Source organism: Anabrus simplex, chromosome 1 (genome assembly GCF_040414725.1).
Source record: "Anabrus simplex isolate iqAnaSimp1 chromosome 1, ASM4041472v1, whole genome shotgun sequence".
NCBI lineage: Eukaryota > Metazoa > Arthropoda > Insecta > Orthoptera > Tettigoniidae > Anabrus > Anabrus simplex.
In genome coordinates, this window is record NC_090265.1 from 546,056,234 (window position 1) to 546,077,286 (window position 21,053).

At 38.3% G+C, this 21,053-nt stretch overlaps 2 protein-coding genes across 2 annotated transcripts in view; one reads left to right on the forward strand and one right to left on the reverse strand.

Moving 5' to 3' along the window:
* The window catches only part of LOC136857117 (PRADC1-like protein), a 28,981-nt gene extending 16,749 nt beyond the window's left edge, over positions 1 to 12,232 (reverse strand). Inside the window, exons 1-2 of the mRNA XM_067135522.2 lie at positions 11,986 to 12,232; positions 11,755 to 11,891 (exon numbers count right to left, since the gene is read on the reverse strand). Of these exons, the coding sequence (XP_066991623.2) occupies positions 11,755 to 11,891; positions 11,986 to 12,094 (246 nt within the window). The 5' untranslated portion in view covers positions 12,095 to 12,232. The remainder of the gene's footprint in view (positions 1 to 11,754; positions 11,892 to 11,985) is intronic.
* A 201-nt stretch (positions 12,233 to 12,433) lies between these two features.
* Positions 12,434 to 21,053, forward strand: part of Remo (Remoulade) — a 254,558-nt gene continuing 245,938 nt past the window's right edge. Inside the window, exons 1-3 of the mRNA XM_067135523.2 lie at positions 12,434 to 12,485; positions 12,874 to 13,189; positions 19,535 to 19,606. Of these exons, the coding sequence (XP_066991624.2) occupies positions 12,951 to 13,189; positions 19,535 to 19,606 (311 nt within the window). The 5' untranslated portion in view covers positions 12,434 to 12,485; positions 12,874 to 12,950. The remainder of the gene's footprint in view (positions 12,486 to 12,873; positions 13,190 to 19,534; positions 19,607 to 21,053) is intronic.

Consider the following 21,053-nt stretch of genomic DNA (forward strand, 5'->3'; position numbering starts at 1 on the left):
GAGGATCCAAACAGCCTTAGGGCTGAAGACTGAACATACACATACAATTTCAAATCTTGGAAAGACTGCCCGGTAGCTAAAATTCTCAGTGTCGCAATCACGCGTTCCTCAGGTGGTATGCTCTGTCACATTATAGTATCCTCTTTCTTCAGCTTAGAAGCTACAGTACCTACAATCAATACGCTATCAACAAATCATTATGTATGTGCGTTACAAATCAAACATTTAATGTAATAACGAGAAAAATTCACACATGCTTACCTAACAGAATATCATAATCACTCTGGTCCATTCGCAAATAATTCTTGTAATCGTCTGGTTCATTTTCTCTCAGGTGTTGTATGAGGTGCATGTGACTCAAGCTGCCTCGCTCTCTTATCCATTATTTCATCCACTTCATTCAAATTTTCTTTTTGCATGATTTAACATACAACTAAATTTAAAGAAGCTATATAATGATTCAACCTTTTCAATACATGTAGAATTTTTTCTAAAAAAAAATATTTGTTTTATGTCGCACCAACACAGATGGGTCTTATGGTGACGATGGGATGGGAAAGGCCTAGGAATGGGAAGGAAGCGACCGTGGCCTTAATTAAGGTACAGCCCCAGTATTTGCCTGGCATGAAAATGGGAAACCACAGAAAACCATCTTCAGGGCTGCTGACAGTGGGGTTCGAACCCACTATCTCCCGGATGCAAGCTCACAGCTGCGCGCTCCTAACCGCACAGCCAACTCGCCTGGTTTTTCCACTTATACTTGTAGTCAAGACGTATATAAAGCTACCAACGTTCTTAAAAACACAACATGAAAATATCTTCTAGAACCAATAACAGAAATACTGATATAATACACAACTCTAACTCATTAAATAAATCTAATGCTTTTTCTAAATCTGGAGTATACAGATTCAAACATAACAGCAAACTGGACATAACTTTACTATCAGATATTCCAAACATGTCAATGCCATAAAATATAACAGATTCTCTGCAATAGGTCAATACATACAAGACTCTAAACATAATTTCACCAAAATTGAACAGGACATGCAAATACTTAAAATTATTAACAAAGGCCCCCTTCTAAACACAACTGAAAATTGCTTTAAGTTAATCACCTTGACCAATACTTCAACCCTAATTTCAATTTAAACGACATTTCTGAAAAACCTAGTATTCTATTCGACTCCCTCATTCTCATTTTCAAAAATGCTAAATTTCTAAACCCGAATTTGATTTTCCATGCCTTACATAGTTCCTACCTACGTTTTCTACCACCAATCACCCATCCACCTGCCCTACCTTAAAGTACTATTCCTTCTTATTTCCATATCCCATCCATTCCTTTTTCTTCATTCCACTTACCACTCTATTAATCATCTCCTAACTGATTCAACCCCTTTAAGTAATCGGCTGATGATGACCCAGAACAGTGGTCGAAATCGGTACCGCTTATAATCAACTAGTAATGTAACATTAAATTTCTAATTCTACATGTATTGAAAAGGGTGAATCATTATATAACTTCTTTCAATTTAATTGTGACCTCAGTTCAATAAGGAACATAATGAAATTCTTATACTGCATTTTTTAAAGATATTTTACCTGCTTTAGTCATTATTAATATTCTGTTCCACACCTATTTTATCTTCTATTAACATCTTTGTTTCTCTCTTTTTTTTCCGCATTGAACTGGGTATTATAATATCACTTACAGTTCAGACCATCATAACATTTAAATTTATACCTTACGTCACCTCAAGAACTACCTTAGATCTCATTTTCAAGAAATCACACGCTGTGTAGATGTGATTCTCAATTGTTCTAATATTGAGAGTTTTAACCTTTTTCTTTTCACAATTGATTTTTATGTCAACTGTTCTGCATCTCCAAACTTCAAGAATCTGACATACAAGATTTTATAAACTTTACTCCATATTTCTATTGTCAAGTATATTACAATGTATTATATGATTTCACGCCTAGTAACGTTTACAAACTTGATACTAGAGCTATTTAATTTTTCATCGAGTTCCATAAACATTTAAAAACACAGTGCCACTAGCACGTTTTACTGCTCTCCAAGAACTTACGTCTGGCTTCATTAACAGTATATGACCGATCCTCGACCTCTTCAAGATTTCAAAAACTTTCAATACGCAGTGCTACTGCCAAAAAGAGGTGTGTTTTTTTTTTTTTTTTTTTTGCTAGTTGCTTTGCGTCGCACTGACACAGATAGGTCTTATGGCGACGATGGGACAAGGAAGGGCTAGGAGTGGGAATGAAGTGGCCGTGGCCTTAATTAAGGTACAGCCCCAGCATTTGCCTGGTGTGTAAATGGGACACCACGGAAAACCATTTTCAGGGCTGCCGACAGTGGGATTCGAACCTACTATCTCCCGAATACTGGATACTGGCTGCACTTAAGCGACTGCAGCTATCGAGCTCGATGCCAAAAGAGTTATACTACTTCATGATCTACAACTAGTGAAAATTTAAACATAACCTATTATTTTCCTGTGCATTGTTTTTAATACTTTAAGTAATCGGCTGATGATGACCCAGAACAGTGGTCGAAACCGTTACCGCTTATAATCAACTAGTAATGTAACATTACATTTCTAATTCTACATGTATTGAAAAGGATGAACCATTATATAACTTCTTTCAATTTAATTGTGAACTCAGTTCAATAAGGAATATAATGAAATTCTTATCTTTAAATGATTTAACATATAGCAAAATGCACAAGCCAACAAACGCAACAGCAAAATTTTCTTTTCCTCTGGACACTGTCTGCTTCGACGTCGATCGCACAGTTCTAAGTACGGCAGATCCGATCGGCAAGAATTTCAAACTAGTTTGAAAGGTGAGCGGATGAGACTTGGCCTGCCGAGAAGTCACGGATCATTCAATTAATGGGAGGGTCTGGACTGTTTAGAGATCATGTTGACCAGGCGAGTTGGCCGTGCGCGTAGAGGCACGCGGCTGTGAGCTTTCATCCGGGAGATAGTAGGTTCGAATCCCACTATCGGCAGCCCTGAAAATGGTTTTCCGTGGTTTCCCATTTTCACACCAGGCAAATGCTGGGGCTGTACCTTAATTAAGGCCACGGCCACTTCCTTCCAACTCCTAGGCCTTTCCTATCCCATCGTCGCCATAAGACCTATCTGTGTCGGTGCAACGTAAAGCCCATAGCAAAAAAAAAGAGATCATGTTGCACAACACGACAGGCTTGACATCACAGCTGATGGCGAGCAGCAGGCCTGGTCTCTGAAGTTCACGGATCTGGCCCCAAAGGCGCAGCCTGCTAAAAAAAAACTTTCTATGTATGGCCAGCTGTTTACTAATGTACTGCAGAATGAACAATTTGATAATGAATATACAGTTAAGAACAAAATTAAAAACGACACCCTCACATGATGAATACACTGAGACAATTCTCGTCCTAATTCCTCCAACTGCCAAATCTACCCACATCATTCGCTCATTTACGTGCCCAACGGAAACTATGTTGCGTGCAATGGTATTCCTGAAAAACAGCCGTACCCCATACTCTGCCTGTCCCTTTCTAACACCCGTCAAGTGCACTTGATAATCTCCTATCTCTTCTTCGTTATCTCCCCTTACCCGAATATCACTTACTCTTAAGCACATCCACATGCATCCTCTTTGCTGACTCAGCCAGTTCTACCTTCTTTCTTCCATAAGCCCCATTAACATTGATAGCTCCCCATCGAATTCCATTTCATTCGCCAAGTTGTTTCCAAGGAGTCCCTTGCCTGTCAAATGGGAGCGGGACTCCATTACTCCCATAGATACGAGGCTTGCTTAAAATGTTCTGAGCTCGGTAAATTCATGAAACAGGATGCTACCCTACTTACACACAGTCCAAGTGAGGATCTCTCCTCTAATGGGTTATGGACCAACAGTGGATTGTATAGTCCTAGCCGCCTGAGCACAAGGAAGGCCATGCCTCAGAATATGTCCGAGATGCCCACTCCCATTCCATAGCAACTGGTATCCCGACTCTCAGGACCACTTACTAAGTCACTAAGCCATCGCCCACAGTTCACGAACTAGGATGTGACTATAGTAACCCACACTATGAACTCTAACACACTAAATTCTTTACACAAGCCCATCAGGTTCACAATGGAGCCAGAAACTAACAAGATAAGAAACATTTTAGACATCACAATCAACCTGTCTTACAAAGTATACAGAAAGCCCACTCAGACGTCGCACACTACTGACGATAAAGTCAAAGAAATATTAATGTTTATTTATTCCACCTATTCAATACATAAAAAGTGATTTTAAATTATAGGGAAATGTTTTGCCCTTTATTTAAGGGAATCTTCAGCCTAAATCTCAATCAGAAAGATAAAAAATCAGGATCCTGACTGTTGTTAATTATGGTTGACTTAAAAAAAAAAAAAATTACAAATGAATGTGAGGATGATGTAGGAAATAGTTAAGATATTCTTAAAAATAAAGTCTTAGAAACAAATAGATGTAATTTATACACTTTCTTGAATGTCCTTGTCTAAAAATGTAACAAGTTGCATATTGGTAGTTCTATAAGAATGCAAATTGCTACGTTGAATCTTGTAAAGCAGCGCCCTGTGTTGGTTGAGGGCGAGAAAAGTTTGGATCCTAAACAGTTCAAACATCAGAATAATAATGAAGAATGTTGCTGATTACTCCAAGTGGAGTTTAAATACAATTTAAAGCTAGTAATGAGACGTTTCTGCCGCTCACTCAAATTATGCTGTAGGGGCGAGGGAAATGCTTGATACTTTAAGTGGGGTTTATAATAACATATAAAGTGGTTAGATTGTTATAAATCTCGTGTGAAGAGATAAATCTGTAGTCTTCTTAAAGCACGAGTGAAGAAGAGTGCTCAATGGTAAGCAGCTGTGTTAAATATTAGCTGGAAGGAGCGACTGTAGCTTCCTGTGTAGAGTCGAAAGGGAAATTTGGTTTGAAGTCTGTAACAATAGGAGATTTACGTATTAAGGAATGATTTTGGAGGAAAGGAGAGTTCAAAGAAAAAACCGATGTGTGTAAATTCACTTACCTCTTTATTAATGTTAAATTGGTTAACGTAAAGTTGAGTTGGAGAGGAAAGTATGTAATTTCATTTATTTTCGATTGTAATAGAGTTAAATAGTTGCTATGGTAGCGTTGAAATGACTGATACTTGTGCTACTGGTGTTACAATGATGTGAGATTAAAGGAGGAGAGGGTCTAAGCGGGGTGCCATGTTACAATGATGTGAGATTTTTTTGCTAGGGGCTTTACGTCGCACCGACACAGATAGGTCTTATGGCGACGATGGGATAGGAAAGGCCTAGGAGTTGGAAGGATGCGGCCGTGGCCTTAATTAAGGTACAGCCCCAGCATTTGCCTGGTGTGAAAATGGGAAACCACGGAAAACCATTTTCAGGGCTGCTGATAGTGGGATTCGAACCTACTATCTCCCGGATGCAAGCTCACAGCCGTGCGCCTCTACGCGTACGGCCACCTCGCCCGGTGATGTGAGATTAAAGGAGGAGAGGGTCTAAGCGGGGTGCCAAGTTTATGTGCTATTGGCCGTGGCAGACAGCGAGAAATGAGTTCAATTCTCAGAACAAAAACAAAGAGAAACGCTACCAACTGCTTCAAGTGGAGTTCAAATAAATATTAGAGACAGCCTGTAGTCAATCCTTTGTGAGGAGATAATTCTGCCGCCCTCTCAAACTACGTTGCAGGAGCGAGGGAAAAGCCTGACAGTAAGCTGCCACAATAATAAAGTTCTATAAGAATTCAGTCAATTCCACTAAAAGGTGTCCTGTAAAGGGTTGAGGGTGTAAGAAATCAAATTATAGCTTTTATAGTCTGACAAAGAAAAGATTTTTTGATCATTCCAAGTGGGGTTTAAAAATAATTTTTTTAAAATCTTGTGAAATGGGGTAATTCTGTAATCTTCTTAAAGCATGTATAAAAGAGGAAGGGTGCTTGATGGCAAGTAGTAGTGTTTATAAGTAGCCACAACAATATAGTTCTATGTGAACACAGTCAATTTTACTAAAACGCGTTCTGCAAAGGATTGAGGGTGTAAGAAATCAAACTAGAGCTTAAACGGCTTGAACCTTAGGACAATAATGAAGGAAAGATCTTCTGATTATTCCAAATGGGGTTTAAAATAAAATTTCAAGTTGCTATTTAGTTGCCAATTTCGTGTGAAGAGATAAGTTTAGTCCTTTCAAAGCGTGTACGAGTTTTGTTTTGTCAATGAGAATACTCTTAATTTATTAATTTAATGTCTCTTGAACATGTCAGAATTTGATTCTTCATTTAATATTTGGTTAATGTGTGTAGTATTTAAGTAGCCTACAATTCTATTGTCTTTTTAAATATCAGTAATGTGTTTATTATTATTTATGTAAATTAACAACTTACGGTGTCTTCTTAATGATATTGGTGAAGAAAAGCTGTCATTTAGAGGTAGCGCACTGTTCGGAATGAAGGAATTCTGTGCACCCCTAATGCATCTACTTCGAATTTCTCTGCTTGAGTCAGCGTGTGCCAGCTGGGACCGTATGGGAGTAAAGACGTACTGCACACAGCTCGGCTGGCATGCGCTTGACCTGCTCTACTGTTTTGTTTTGAGAGGAGGACTTTCCTTCATGCACGTAAATTCTTATGTGTAACAAATGCAGGGAGCAGCATCTTCCAGTGGACACGACACATAGGCCCATCCACTACCGTCAAAGTATGGGATATTCAGAGCAAGTCATGTTGACCTACATCTAGGAAACTGTTCTACAGCTCTTTCTATAACAAGACAACATGCTGCTTCAACAGGATACAATCTGCTTACCCACTATTCATTCTTATGGGTTGATAAATGTTAAATATTCAAAAGAGAACAGCACACTTTTAACTAATTTAATTAAATGTTTTCCTAACACTCAAAATAAGAGAAGAAATTCCAAGCATCATTATAAATTACATTTTTCTGTGATTGGTATAACTTCTCATTTATCTAAACACTGACTTGCAGTTACGCATGACGCTTCACAACGGTAAATAAGGCCTTCTGTGAATTACGCCAATGACAGACTGTAGGGAGTGAATCTTTCAAACATTTTATTAAAATGAATTGATTTCAAAAGAAAATTATTAAAAACTACACCATTCTTGCAATATTATTTCAAACTCACCATATGCACTTAATTTGTTTAATGAGTTTTAGCAGGCCTAGATGGTATAAAAGAAACACACAAACAACACAAGAAATTAAAACTTCTTATAAGGTTAACCTATTAAGAGACCCCAGTATAAAATGGCTGTACCAGAACAGACTTAACGAACTTACACAGATGACACCAGTTAAGTGACAATGTGGAAATGGAGTGGTCTAATTTGTGTTCAATTTTAAAGCAGTCTACTTTTGAGAGTTTGGGAGTTAAGAAAAACTGGCAGAGGAAAAAGGGTTTAAGAATCTGGGATGAAGAGATTGAAAAGGTTATTTCAGACAAAAGAAATGCTTATAAAAAATTCTTGTCAACTGGCAAATTAGAAGATAAAATAGAGTATCACCACAAGAGAGCAATAGCAAAAAGGGAAGTGCGGAAAAAGCACAGAAAGAGTTGGGAAAACTCTGTTTCACAACTGGAGACTGATATAACAAGACCACAACCACAGACCTATAAAATACTCAAGAAACTAAATAATGATGTAAAAGAAGACATACGCATTAATGCAATACCTCTAACGGAGTGGCTCATTTATTTTTGGAACCTTTGGAAAGGTTCAAATATTGAGCCATTTCTTCTGCCAACATCTCTTAACAAGTCTTCGGAAATCATTACACTTGAAGAACTGGAACTAATACTCAGAAAACTTAGAAATGGAAAAGCATCTGGAGAAGATTCAATAAATGCAGAATTATTCAAGTATTCCACTGACATCTTCAAGCAAAGATTTCTCAAATTCATCAATTTAATTTGGAATGGCAACAGACCACCAGAGAATTGGCAAAAAGCTATAGTTATTCCTCTTCATAAGAAGGGCAGTGTGAAAGATTGTGGAAATTACAGAGGGATAAGTATACTCAACTCAGGTTACAAAATTTACTCAAATATTGTCAGAGAAAAATTATTCAGGTATTATGAAAATGTGATTGGAAATGAACAACATGGATTTCGAAAGGGACGCTCATGTGCTGATGCTTACTTTACCTTGAAAATCTTAGTCGAAAAACGCAGGGAATTTAACTTGGAAACTCACATAGCATTTGTTGATTTTAAGAAAGCCTTTGACCTAGTTAATAGGAACAGACTTCTTAATATCTTAGCAGAAGATAATGTCCCACAACAGTTAATAGATAACATATACAACATGTACAGTGACAACCTTATTGCAATAAAGTTAGGTAATCATCAGACTGAATGGAAACCGATCAGCAGAGGTGTGAGACAAGGTTGTGGACTTTCTCCTTTGTTGTTCATAATCTATATGAACAACATAATACAGGAATGGAGGCATGAAAGGCATGGATCAATCCCAGTCAGCAGATATCTCACACATCTAGATGCCATACTCTTTGCTGATGATGTTGCATTGGTAGCATCAACAGAAGATGATCTCCAGTGGTCAGTATTTAATCTCCAGAAAGTCTCTTCAAAATTCGACATGATCATTTCACCACAAAAGAGCAAAATAATGGCCTTTAAGGGGAAGGACCCTATCCCAAGTAAAATCTGTTTAGATAATAAAATTTTGGAAAGAGTCAACGAATTCAATTATCTGGGATACAATTTATCTTACCAAGGGGAAATTGATATCTCTGCAAAAATAACCAAATTTACCAGAACAACAGGAATCATAAATCATATCATGAAGCCATCTCTTGTCCAAAAACACACTCGCTTACGTCTTTATAACACTTTAGCCAGACCAACGCTTTGCTACGGCAGTGAGGCACGGACAATAAGAACTCAAGACATTTCCAGAATTACAGCACGTGAAATGACATTCATGCGCAGAACAGCAGGCTATACGAAATGGGATCGTATAAGAAATGAAGATGTGCTTAAGGGACTGAATGTGAAATCAGTAATCAATTACATCTATGATTACCAAGAAAACTGGAAACGTCATGTTCAAAGGATGGAATCTGGATGACTACCAAAGGAGATCCTACGCTATCAACCAAGAGGACAGAGATCTATAGGACGTCCAATGAAGCGATGGAAAGAAAATGCAAGACCGTAACAGGCCACATGGCCCAGTACTTGGAAGGATGATGATGATGATTATGACATAACCTCTCCTGCCCAAAGGCCAACCTCACCTTCCCGAGATGAAAAAACCTGTTCCCAGCCCTGTTGACAGAGTCACGGCGGTATAACCGTTACATCAATTATGGAGGAAATGCTGTGATTTCAGCTAGTCCATTAGCTGAGAGGTGGCAGCCCCACCAATGGTCTTACTTCCTTCAGGCTAGCAACCCGTCGGAAGGACATTTGATTGCTTTCAAGTCTTGCAAAAAGTAAAATGCAAGACCGTAATGGGTCACATGGCCCAATACTTGGAAGGAAGATGAAGTTTTAGCAGAATGATTAATTACGTATTACATAATTTATTACAGTTATACCAATTAAGTGGGACAAGTAAAAAATAAGTGAAACCTTATGCTAACATTTGTAATAAGGAGCACAATATTGTTACTATCACCCAATCTGATGCTCCTCTCTATATGTAAGTTTAGTCTTCAGTCCAAAGGCTGGTTGGATCCTTAACAGCTCCACCATTAGCTGTCGTAGATGGCCCAGGCATCAATGAAGAGGCGTACTAGGGAAATGAGGAGTGAGGTAGTTTCTCATTGCTTTCCTCACCGAGCCAGAAGTTGCTATTATATCAATCCGCCAAGCCCAATGAAATGGATGCACTAACCGACTCTATGAGTTACATTTTCACACCATTCATAACAGAGACTGGCTGCATAAGGAATGACATTTCTAGAATCGCTTATACCTCAGTCATTATCATACTGGCAAAGAGAGACAGATCAATGAAAGTAATAAAACTGCTCTAACCCATACCAGATGACACATTGCACCATAAACACTACGTCTCGCCAGGAAAGGCATGCCCCTCTATACAGGTGTCCGAGAAGTCCCAGTACCCCTAGTTTCATACGTGTGCCGCCGTCGCTCGATCAATTGAGCAGTCTCCATTGAAATCCATTTGCAAAAGAGCAGCTGAAGTTCAAGTACCACGGTCAACAATGCATGACCACAATAAAAGAACTTTAAAAAATGAAAGGATTTAGGCTGATGCACGTGCATAAATTATCTGACAATGACATGGAGCAATGAGTTGCAGCCTGCTGTGCTTTGTTGGCACAATTCCCAACTGCCGTGTCTAGCTCAAGAGTGTTATTTTCCCGATGAACGTGCGATATATCGCAGTTCACATAGGAGGAATGTGGTTTTCTGGTCTAAGGAAAATCCTCATTATGTGCAAGAGTTGAAAAGGAAACCCCTCGTGTTATGGTATGGGCCGGGATATCATCACGTCACTTGTGCGGACCCTATTTTTTGATGGGTATGGAATGGAAAATCTTCTTTGCATATGTTACAATCTTGGTTAATACCTCAGCTTCAAGACAAGGGAATCATGGGTCATGTGTGGTTACAGCAGGATGGGGCTCCAGCACATTTTGCTATTCAGGTGCGCGAGTTCCTTGATGAACAATTTCAAGGCCGCTGGATTGGCCATAGCTCACCAACATCTCCAGTCCCGTTGAAATGGCCACCATGAAGCCCGGACCTTACCACACCAGACAACTCATTACGGTGAATAATCAAGTCCCATGTGGCTCAACGTCGGTACACGACTAATGAAGAATTGCGCCAAAGTGTGGAGGAAGCCTTTCGTTCCATAACTCCTGAGATGCTCCACAAGATGTCAATGAGGACTTGCAGAGGGATAGAACTCTGTGTAAGGCATGATGGTGCACATACAGATTCCCTGGATTCATAGTTTTTATGTGTAAGTACTCCACTATAATATGAAACATATGAAACAAGCGGTACGGGGACTTCTCGGACACCCTGTATATATCAAATATCCTGTAGGAAGAGTAGCAAAGAGGGATGACTATGAAAGTTGGAACATTTGGCATCTCCAAGAGATTAATGCCTTGTGCATTACTTCCTATGTTACCAGTTACAAATCTTGTAAAATTGGACCAGGTTAATCTACAAAATGGTGTCACATACATCATCATTTATGTGCAAAAGGATACAAAGCACCCTATACCAATATCGTTATGCCTATCTACAAAAGCGTGCAGGCATAAATGTGTGTCTTCTAGGTATACATCTACAGCAACTAAGCTATGTTATGTGGGTAGAATTTTGGGGATATTGAGAAAAAACTGCCGTGGATTATTTATTAACTACATTATTACATTCTACTTCTTCTTTTCTCCTTTTAAATTTACTGTTTTATTTACTTTTGTAGCTTTTTCAGAGGCCTAGGATGGTAGTCGCATTCGCTTTATTAGCAGTCTATACAGCGCATAGACGTGGAATATTTTAAGCGTGTATTAAAACTACAAGACAGTTATTACTGCGGGCAGCACAGAAGTTCTATTTCTGCATTATTAGCTCTGATTACACCCATAACCTTAAAAGCACATCGCATCCCACGATAAATTAATCATAATTAATGTTATTATGCAGAACTCACAAAAGGCGCTCCAAAGTCTTTTGCAGGTCGTATTTTGTAAGTATATCCCAATTCCTCAGGATCAATAATTTCAAAAAATACGTCCGAGTCGATGAACTCTAAATTGTCTGGAATATTGTAAGTGCGTATCGTAGTCGCTGGAAAAGCATGAAGGAAGAAAATTAGTGGGCAATTAAACCAATCCTTATTGTGACTGCACGTAAAATAACATGCGTTTTTTCTATAACCTACCTACTTCTGTCATTATTGGTATAATAAAATGACAGATGAGTATACATGCCAATAAAACTTCTCCACTTAGACCAGGGAAATGTTGTACGATTTTCCACATAATTATCATACTACGACATTCATCAAGAACTAAGGAATAAGAAACTATATCGATTTTTCATGAAGTTTCCTTAGATATTTACAGACTTTTTCGCACGTTCGAAAACACTTTATTCATGACGACAGATTACGTAAAAATTTAGCTACCATGTGCAACGAAAACAATCGATAATTTCAATACCACTAGTAGGTTATCGATAGTATGTGAAGTCGAAGCAAGGCGACTTGATCGAAGTATTGGAGTCACATATCGATGTCCGTCAGGTAATCTTTTTTTTTTCTTCCAACCAATCAGTACCCTGGTGCAATTTTCTACCCTTAATCTAACCAATCATATTAGAGCATGGATTTTCAATATGGCGTGACATTGTTCTGTCAACTTGAAGCGCTTTGATAAACAAGTAAGCATGCTGTGTTTGTGTTACTTTCGGTTTGCTAACCTATGAAACTCCGCAAAATATAACTTTGATCAGATAAAGACGAATACTAAAGCTGTCCACGTTTTTTACAGCCATCTTAACAAATGTATGTTATATCTGTCAAACTCCCTGCGGCATTTATTTCAGATAAGCATGCATAATGTTTATGTTTACCTTTTTGTTGCCCCTCTGTCCGTGGTAGTATTATTTATCACATTGTTCAAGTTGAATAAATTTATCTTATATACCGCGATCTGTTTTAGGAGAAATGATATACATTATTAGTCAGTTTTTATATTCTTTGTCACATGAAAAGTGTGAAAGTCTAATAGTAACTTATATCGAAATCGGCTTGTCTTTTTTGTGTCAGGACAATTTTATCGGAAGTATTTGACCGAAGAAGATGAGTGTAAAACAGCCGCAGAAGTGTGTGAAAGAATTTCAACAATGAGACGAGACCCCTTGGTATGGTGGTGGTTGCTGTTTTTCATCAATATACATACCCTGATTTGTAGTGAAGAAGTTTTCAGTTGTCCTGCAAATTGTAAATGTTCCAAAATTCGTGGAAGAACTCTGCCAAATTCAGCTGTAGGACCTTACAAGCTGACGTGTGGTAGTGGAGGAACAAAGATCCATTCTGTAGAAGAACTTGATCTTGGATGGGTTCATGCCAATGTTATTCATTTGTGAGTAATTTCTCATGTATCTCTTAAATTATAACCATTGTTAAAGCATGTATGTATAATAGAAATTGGTAGAATGCTTTTGTTTGTTTCTGTGGATATTTAGAAGCTTAAAAAAAAATACCCTACATTTTCTTTGTATTACATCTTTGTATCCTTGTCATGAACATAAAATTAATTTAGAAATACTTACTGTACAGCTACTGAACCATCAGAATTTCCTTCCCCTAGCTATAAATATTCGAATCTCCTGTGCTAGCTTATGTCCTTGCTTCCACTCTTCAGAAGCTCGCTGCTTGTGAGAGTATGTGGCAATTCCTTCTGTTTTTCTTCTTTTTCCCCCCACATTGGGTTAGGTGCTTATCTTTTTAACGGGATGGATATTTATACTTTCCCACAGAAAGTCCACTCTTCTGTGTTGTTGACCATTATACTTTCCCACAGAAAGTCCACTCTTCTGTGTTGTTGACCGTGCGATTAGGGTCGCACAGCTGTGAGTTTGCATTCAGAAGATACTGGGTTTGGACCCCACTGTCGGCAGCCCTGAAGGTAGTTTTCTGTGGTTTTCCACTTTCACACCAGGCAAATATGGATGCTGTCTTAATTAAGGCCACAGCCGTGTCCTTCACACTTCTAGCCCTTTCATCGCATCGTCACCGTAAGACCTATCTGTGTTGATGCAACATAAAAAAATTGTACAATTATATGTTCTGTGTTGATGTGAAAAGTGTGCGAAGAGGGAAAGCCAGATGAATAGGCCTACTGGAAAGGGATGAGGGAACAAGAAAGAAGTTGGTATAGCATAGGTGATACCAATATAAATGGTTTGTTATTGGACAGTGTTAAAGTTTCCAGTTAACTCATTCCTGGTTGCCAGCGTTTCACCCTTGTGTGCTAAGTCTTACTGAGGATGACCCAATGCTGGGTAAAAACATGTCTATGTGTGAAGTTTCATCTTAATCGAACGTAAAATATATAGTATTGACCAGGAGGATTAAAATAGTTTTGTACAATTTTGTAAGAAATTATTTTCAATATTATTCAAGCTTTCTAATAGGCCTGCATTACTAATGTTTTGCAGCCTCAGTATGTTAATGTGAAAAGCAAGACACTATTGTTTTATATCATGTGGACCAGATTTCATATTCAACGAACATCTAAGAGCTTCTTTCCCAGTGTTGCAGATTTCAGTAGTTCTACTGCTTTCTGAATGCTTATGACAAGATGGAGTACCAGAAGGCTGGAAAAAATCCACAGTTAAAATGCTATATAAAGGTGATACAGCAGATCCAAATTCTTACAGTGGAATTTTGTTCGAGTGTTCTCTCTTAAAATCATTCCCACATTAATCTGCAAGCATTTCACATAATTCATTGAAGATAATCTTCCAGACACCCTATTTGGTTTCAGGAGAGAAAGGTCTACAACTCTGGCAGACCTATGCTTTCAAAAACACATAGGGGAAGCCTTGGCATAACCTAGAGGTAAACTTGACGCCATTTTCATTGATTATTCAAAAGCTTTTGACACGATTTACAGAACCATCTTGCTAGAGAAATTATAAAGTTCACCGGACCGAGTTTCTAACTTCTTCCACTCATTAAACACCTACTCATCAACAACTAGATAAAAATCAGTGATGGCATTTCAGATCAAGCTTAATTTTGCAAACTATTGGTGTACTTCAAGTTGACCTACTCAGTCCATTACATTTTATTATTGCCACAGCAGATATTACAGAATCTGTAGTCAGGAAACATCAAGCTACACGTGTATGCTGATGATATGTCCTAACATCCCCTTTAGAGTCAGTTTTACAAACTAGTTTTGACTTAACCATGTGATTAACTTAATTGGGCTGAAGAAACAAGGCTGAGTCTAAATGAAGATAAGACTGTTCTTTATGATATCTAGAAAAGAGGGTAAACGGGAAACTTTCTACCTTGTGATCGGCAGTTGAAATCAGTATCAAATTTTCGATATTTTGGGAGTTAATTTTCAGACCTGAAAATCGGTTTTCTCTCCATGTTAGAGAAAGATTAAAGGCTGCTGGCAAAGCAATTAACAATATTAAACTTCTAAGCAGCTTATCCCTCGAGACAGCCATAGAATTATTTCAATTGAAAATCAACCCAAAAATGACGTGCGGACTGGAAAATATATGGGTGCATCTAAACAAAGCACATCTAAAAAGTGTAGAGAATTTGAAATTGTCCTTTTTAAAAAGAACACTGTACCGGGCGAGTTGGCCGTGCGGTTAGGGACGCGCAGCTGTGAGCTTGCATCCAGAAGATAGTGGGTTCGAACCTCACTGTTGGCAGCCCTGAAGATGGTTTTCCATGGTTTCCCATTTTTGCACCAGGCAAATGCTGGGGCTTTACCTTAATTAAGACCACGGCTGCTTCCTTCCCACTCATAGGCCTTTCCTATCCCATCGTCGCCATAAGACATAAAAGAACACTTTGTCTGTCTAAGTAGGCCTACACTCCCTCACGTCTTGTTTGTGTGTTGACTAGAGAACAGAAGTTCCAACCTACCATGTTTAGTCTCGCTTAGTGATGATAGATAGCCACTAAATGTCTCTGTGTTAAAGAACACACATACATAGAATGAAGTAATATACAGGGTCATCAAAAAATAATGCCTGGATTTTAAATAATTGTTATAAAAAACTATTAAAGGTATTGTAATGGTTTTAGCCTTAAAATGCGTGGAAAGTTTTTTTATCATACCTTAGTAAGTTTCAATGTGAGCTCCGTTTGTTGCTCTGCACACGTCTAATCTGTAGTCCACCCCTTGCCATGCGAGTTGAATCATATCTGGAGTAACAGTAGAGATAGAGGCAGCAATTCGCTCCCGAAGATGCACCAAATCACGAATCTCTTCTGCATAACCAATATTTTTTTTACATACCACCAGAAAAAATCCAAAGGAGTTAGGTCTGGATTTCTGGGAAGTCAGGAAATGGGGGCTTCTCTGCCAATCCAACCATTTGGAAAGCATGCATCGAGTGTACTGCGTACCTCGCGAAGGTAGTGAGGTGGAGCCCTATCTTCCATAAAAAGGACACGCTGTCCAGTCTGTTGTTTGATAACTTCAGTTTGAGGGAACACAAACTGTTCAAACTTGTCTAGGTAAATTAGTCCTGTAATTGTTTTTTTCAGCAAAAAAGAAAGGTCCAATAACTTGGTTATGAAGTAACCCGCATCACACATTGAGTTTGGGGGAATCACAAACATACTCATGGATTTCGTTAGGCTGTTGTGATCCCCAAATCCGACAATTGTGACGATTCACATAACCATTTGTGTGAAACGTTGCTTCATCAGTAAAACACTCACTCTTTAGAAAAGTTGGATTTTCATCAATTTCATTTAACATAAAAAATAGCAAATTCAGTATGCTTAGGGCGATTGGTAGGTTTTATTTCCTGTCTTAACTGAAGTTTATACGTATGAAGTCATAGCCGTTTGTGCAATACATTTTGAATTGTTGTTTTAGGAATTTGCAGCATGGGACTTCGTTGATCAGTTGATTTCTTTGGGCTCCGAACATACGATTGGCAGATATGTTCGACATTTTCCTCTGATGTTCTTGGTTGGCCTGTCCGACACTTTTTGGTCACGTTCTCTGTTTCTCTAAACTGATTAAACCATTAAGTACTAGCTTTATCAGGTTCAGTTTCACCTGGATAAGTTTCCTGAAGGAGCCGCTGTACACTGACAATTAACTTTGATTCCACGAACCAAATAACGCCCTGTGCTTTCTGTTGAATGATCAACATTGTACCGGGGCGGCGGTTACTGGCTGGCCTCCACCTGGCGGACTTTGATGACTGCGCAACTTTAATCTAATGTTCTATAAAAGTAATTGTAATTTTACTGATTACTTGTTGAAAAAGTAATTTGTAATTAAAATATTTCTCAAGTGACTGTAATTCAACCCGATTACCTTTTTTTTTCTTGTACTCTTCTCTTACCATCTGTGGCCATATTGAATACTACAGTAATAAGAATGTATCACTGTCTGGTTCCTTAACAGATTTGTTCAATTCAATGGGTCCCGGGTTTGATTTTTTACCAAACTGGAGATTTTATCTGCTTATGGTTAATTCCTCTGCGTCAGGGATATAGTTTTTGTGTTTATCTTACTATACTTTTGTTCGTTTACATACAACACACCATACTACCAACCAGACCGAGCTCGATAGCTGTAGTTGCTTAAGTGCAGCCAGTATCCAGTATTCGAGAGACAGTGGGTTTGAACTCCACTGTTGGCAACTCTGAAGATGGTTTTTCGTGGTTTCCCATTTTCATACCAGGCAAATGCTGGGGCTGTACCTTAATTAAGGCTACGGGCTGCTTCCTTCCCGCTCCTAGCCCTTTCCTGTCCTATCGTCGCCATAAGACCTATCTATGTCGGTGCGACGTAAAACAACTTGTAAAAAAAAAATTCAACTACAATAGGAACGTGCAGTAGTTAACATTCCTCCAAATAGAGCTGTAAAACTGTGCCAAATCTACATCCAATGCCAACCATAGTGTTTTGGGGGAAAAGGACCTGGAAGAGGAAAAAGAGAATGCATGACTATATTTTAGGATTTGGGGATTTCATTGCTACGGTCGCCAGTTGTATCTATCATAATCTTAGCATTTGTCCTGCAATACAGGATCCGCTGTTATGTAAGCCGGTCTCTACTTGGTTCTGTTGAGTGCGTTGTTGGGAACAAGATGAGCACAGTGCATGTCTTCTTAAAGATGATCGAGTGAGCACTTCTTGGGCCGACCACGTGCATTACATGGCCATACCACTGAAGTAGGGTCTCACGCATCTTGTCTACAATCGGAGCAACTCCAATGATTTTCCAGATGTCTTTGTTGGTGACATGATCTAGCCAGGTCAGCCAAGTGACCGGCAAAGTGTGCGTGTCCCCACGACACAAAGTGCTTGCAATCAGTCGAAGTACGTTCCACCATTCAACATTTTATATAATGTGTAACATTTATTATATGAAGACCGATTTTGATTCACTTGGAATCATTATCAGTTCAAAATAAATAAATCAGAAAGGTATCTGGATTAACACGCATTTAACATAAAATTTGCCTCAAAATACACTTAAAATGGTTGACAAGAGTCGTATGTCATAAAAACATGTCAATATTTAAAGAACTTCCATAGGGTCTAAGTCACAAATAATTGGCACGTGTATGCACAGTGTTGAGCAGAGTTCTATTTGTGACTTAGGCCCTAAGGAAGTTCTTTAAATTTCAACGTGTTTTTATGACATACAACTCATATCAACCATTTCATTTTAAATGTGCATTAATTCAGATACTTTTTTGATTGATTGATTGATTGATTGATTGATTGATTTATTTATTTATTTATTTATTTATTTATTTATTTCTTCTTCTTGAGTTCCGGCCTTCTAAGGACCACGTTACAATTTCAATTGTTCCTCCTTAGTTGTTCTTTCCTTTTCTTCCAGTATTCTTTCATTGTTTCACTGTGTTTCTTTTTCCTGTCTTCAGTCCACTTTGTGCCTGTTTTCTTTTCCTTCCTCCCTTGGAATCCTTCCATTTGTAAGACTTTCTTCCTAAAAATCTTTCTTTCCAATAATTCTTCTTCTCGTATGTTGTTCCTTTCCAGGTCTTTCTTGACTTCTTGAATCCAGGTGGTAGTTGATTTCTTTTCCCAAAGGTACTTGAAGATCCGTTTAGTTAGTCAATTATTTATTTATTTATTTATTTATTTATTTATTTATTTATTTATTTATTTATTTATTTATTTATTTATATATATATTTGTTGTGAACTGATGATGATTCCAAGTGAATCAAAACTGGTCTACATTTAATAAATGTTACATATTATATGAAGTGTTGAATGGTGAAACATCCTTCAACTGATTCCTATTATATAAGTCAAACGTCAACACAGAAATGAAAGTATAAATTATGATATGAACAAAGTGCTTGTTCATGCTTGACTGTTGCAGGCCAATATTCAAAACCATACAGAATGGCGGGGTGAATATCAGTTCTGTAAGCCTTGTACTTCAGGTGGATTATTATCCGATGATCACCGAGAACACCATTATTTTGCCGCCACTTCATCCAGGCTGCATTTACTCGTGCTCGGGCATCTAGAATAATGTTATCTATGAGTGATAATATTTATAACATGATGTTTCTTTAGTGCTTTGTTATATGAACTAGTATGTATAGGTTTATCAAAATGATATTCAGATTTTTTAGCTTTTATTATCATCTGTCCAGTAAGTGGTTTAATCATGCTTCCGTATTTTTAATTTGTTGTTGAATATGTTTACTTTTTTTTTCCATAGGGACCTGTCAGATAACTTGATAACCGAACTACCATCTGAAGCATTCACAGCCACTCCTTCACTGCAAAAATTGTAAGTTTTATGATAATGTATTCTGAAGTCCGTAGCTTGTAAAGTGTTTTAATTGTTTAGCTTACTTGTTCTTATTCTTCAATTCAGATGACGTGTATTTTTTGTTTATAGCTGTTTCATATTTCAAATTTTATTCTTTTCTGAAAATCATACTAAAAAGGTAAACACTTCTCACTGTACCTGAGGGGTGTATGCAGCTCTCAGAATATTATGGGCTATATATTACCTTATTACCTGGATTGAATAGAGCTTATTTAAACCATTACAAACAGGTTGGGATGGTATGACCATATGAAGAGTGGTTCTGTATAGAACTCCATGAGCATACTTTGAAAGAACTGTCGCTTGCAAGAGACTGAGAAGGGGGTCACGAGAAGTAGTCTTGGAGAAACAAGTAGAAAATCTGCAAAAGAGAGAGATAAATTGGCAATAGACAACAGATCAACCGTTGTAGATGGAAAAAAATAATTTGAGAGAGTTGACAAGATCTGTACAAGATGGCGTCAGCGAAGGATGTAAGTGAAGATAGTTCCCGGTTCTTTTGCGAAATAATCGGGAATAAATGTGGTGTAAACAAGAAGCGAGTGAAGAATGGTATCCAGCGTGAAAAGTGTTTAATTTGGTACCATTTTGAGTGTATATGTAGTGCTGGTTTTGCTAAAAATGAAGATACTTGGACTTGTGTTTGCTGTGGCGAGAGCAATTTGAATAGCGGTAGCAAACCTAGGCCTACAACGGTCAACGAATCGCTGGCGTCTCATTACTTGGAGGATGGAGGTAATGATAATGTACTTGTAATTCTCTCTTTATTGCAACAGGATTTACAAGCATTAAAAGCGGAGAATGAGATTTTAAAGGAAAAGGTACGTTTACTGGAATCGAAAGTACCGGTACCAGTAAACACTCAGAACACAGGTGGCTCCGAGAATTCTAGCGCGTGGTGTCAAGTTGCTTCAGATTCTAGGAGGAAAAGTGTACAGTTTAATAAGGTCAACTTTGTAATTGACACCAAAAATAGATTTTCAGCCCTGAGAGAAGTAAGCAATACGCAAGGTATCCGTATAGGAAGCAGTCAAACGTATAGCGCAAAACCCGTTACGAGAAGTAGCAAAGTTAGGCCTAAAATCCCACACAGTGCACCGGCGAAAGTGTCGAACATTCTTATATTTGGTGATAGCCAGGCGAGGGGAATTGCGGAGAAAATGGTCAATGAAGATATTGCAGCATCGGCAGTCATCTATCCTGGGGCCCCAATGAAGAAGGTATTGGAAAACACGGAGCAGGCGGCAAGAAATCTCGGAAGTCGTGATGCAGTAGTGATCATCGGCGAGACGAACGACGTAGCTCACAACGACGCTAAGAATGTTATTTCTGAACTTAAATGTGCACTAGGTAAGCTGACACACTAACATCTTTGTAGTGAACGTGCCCCACAGGCATGATTTGA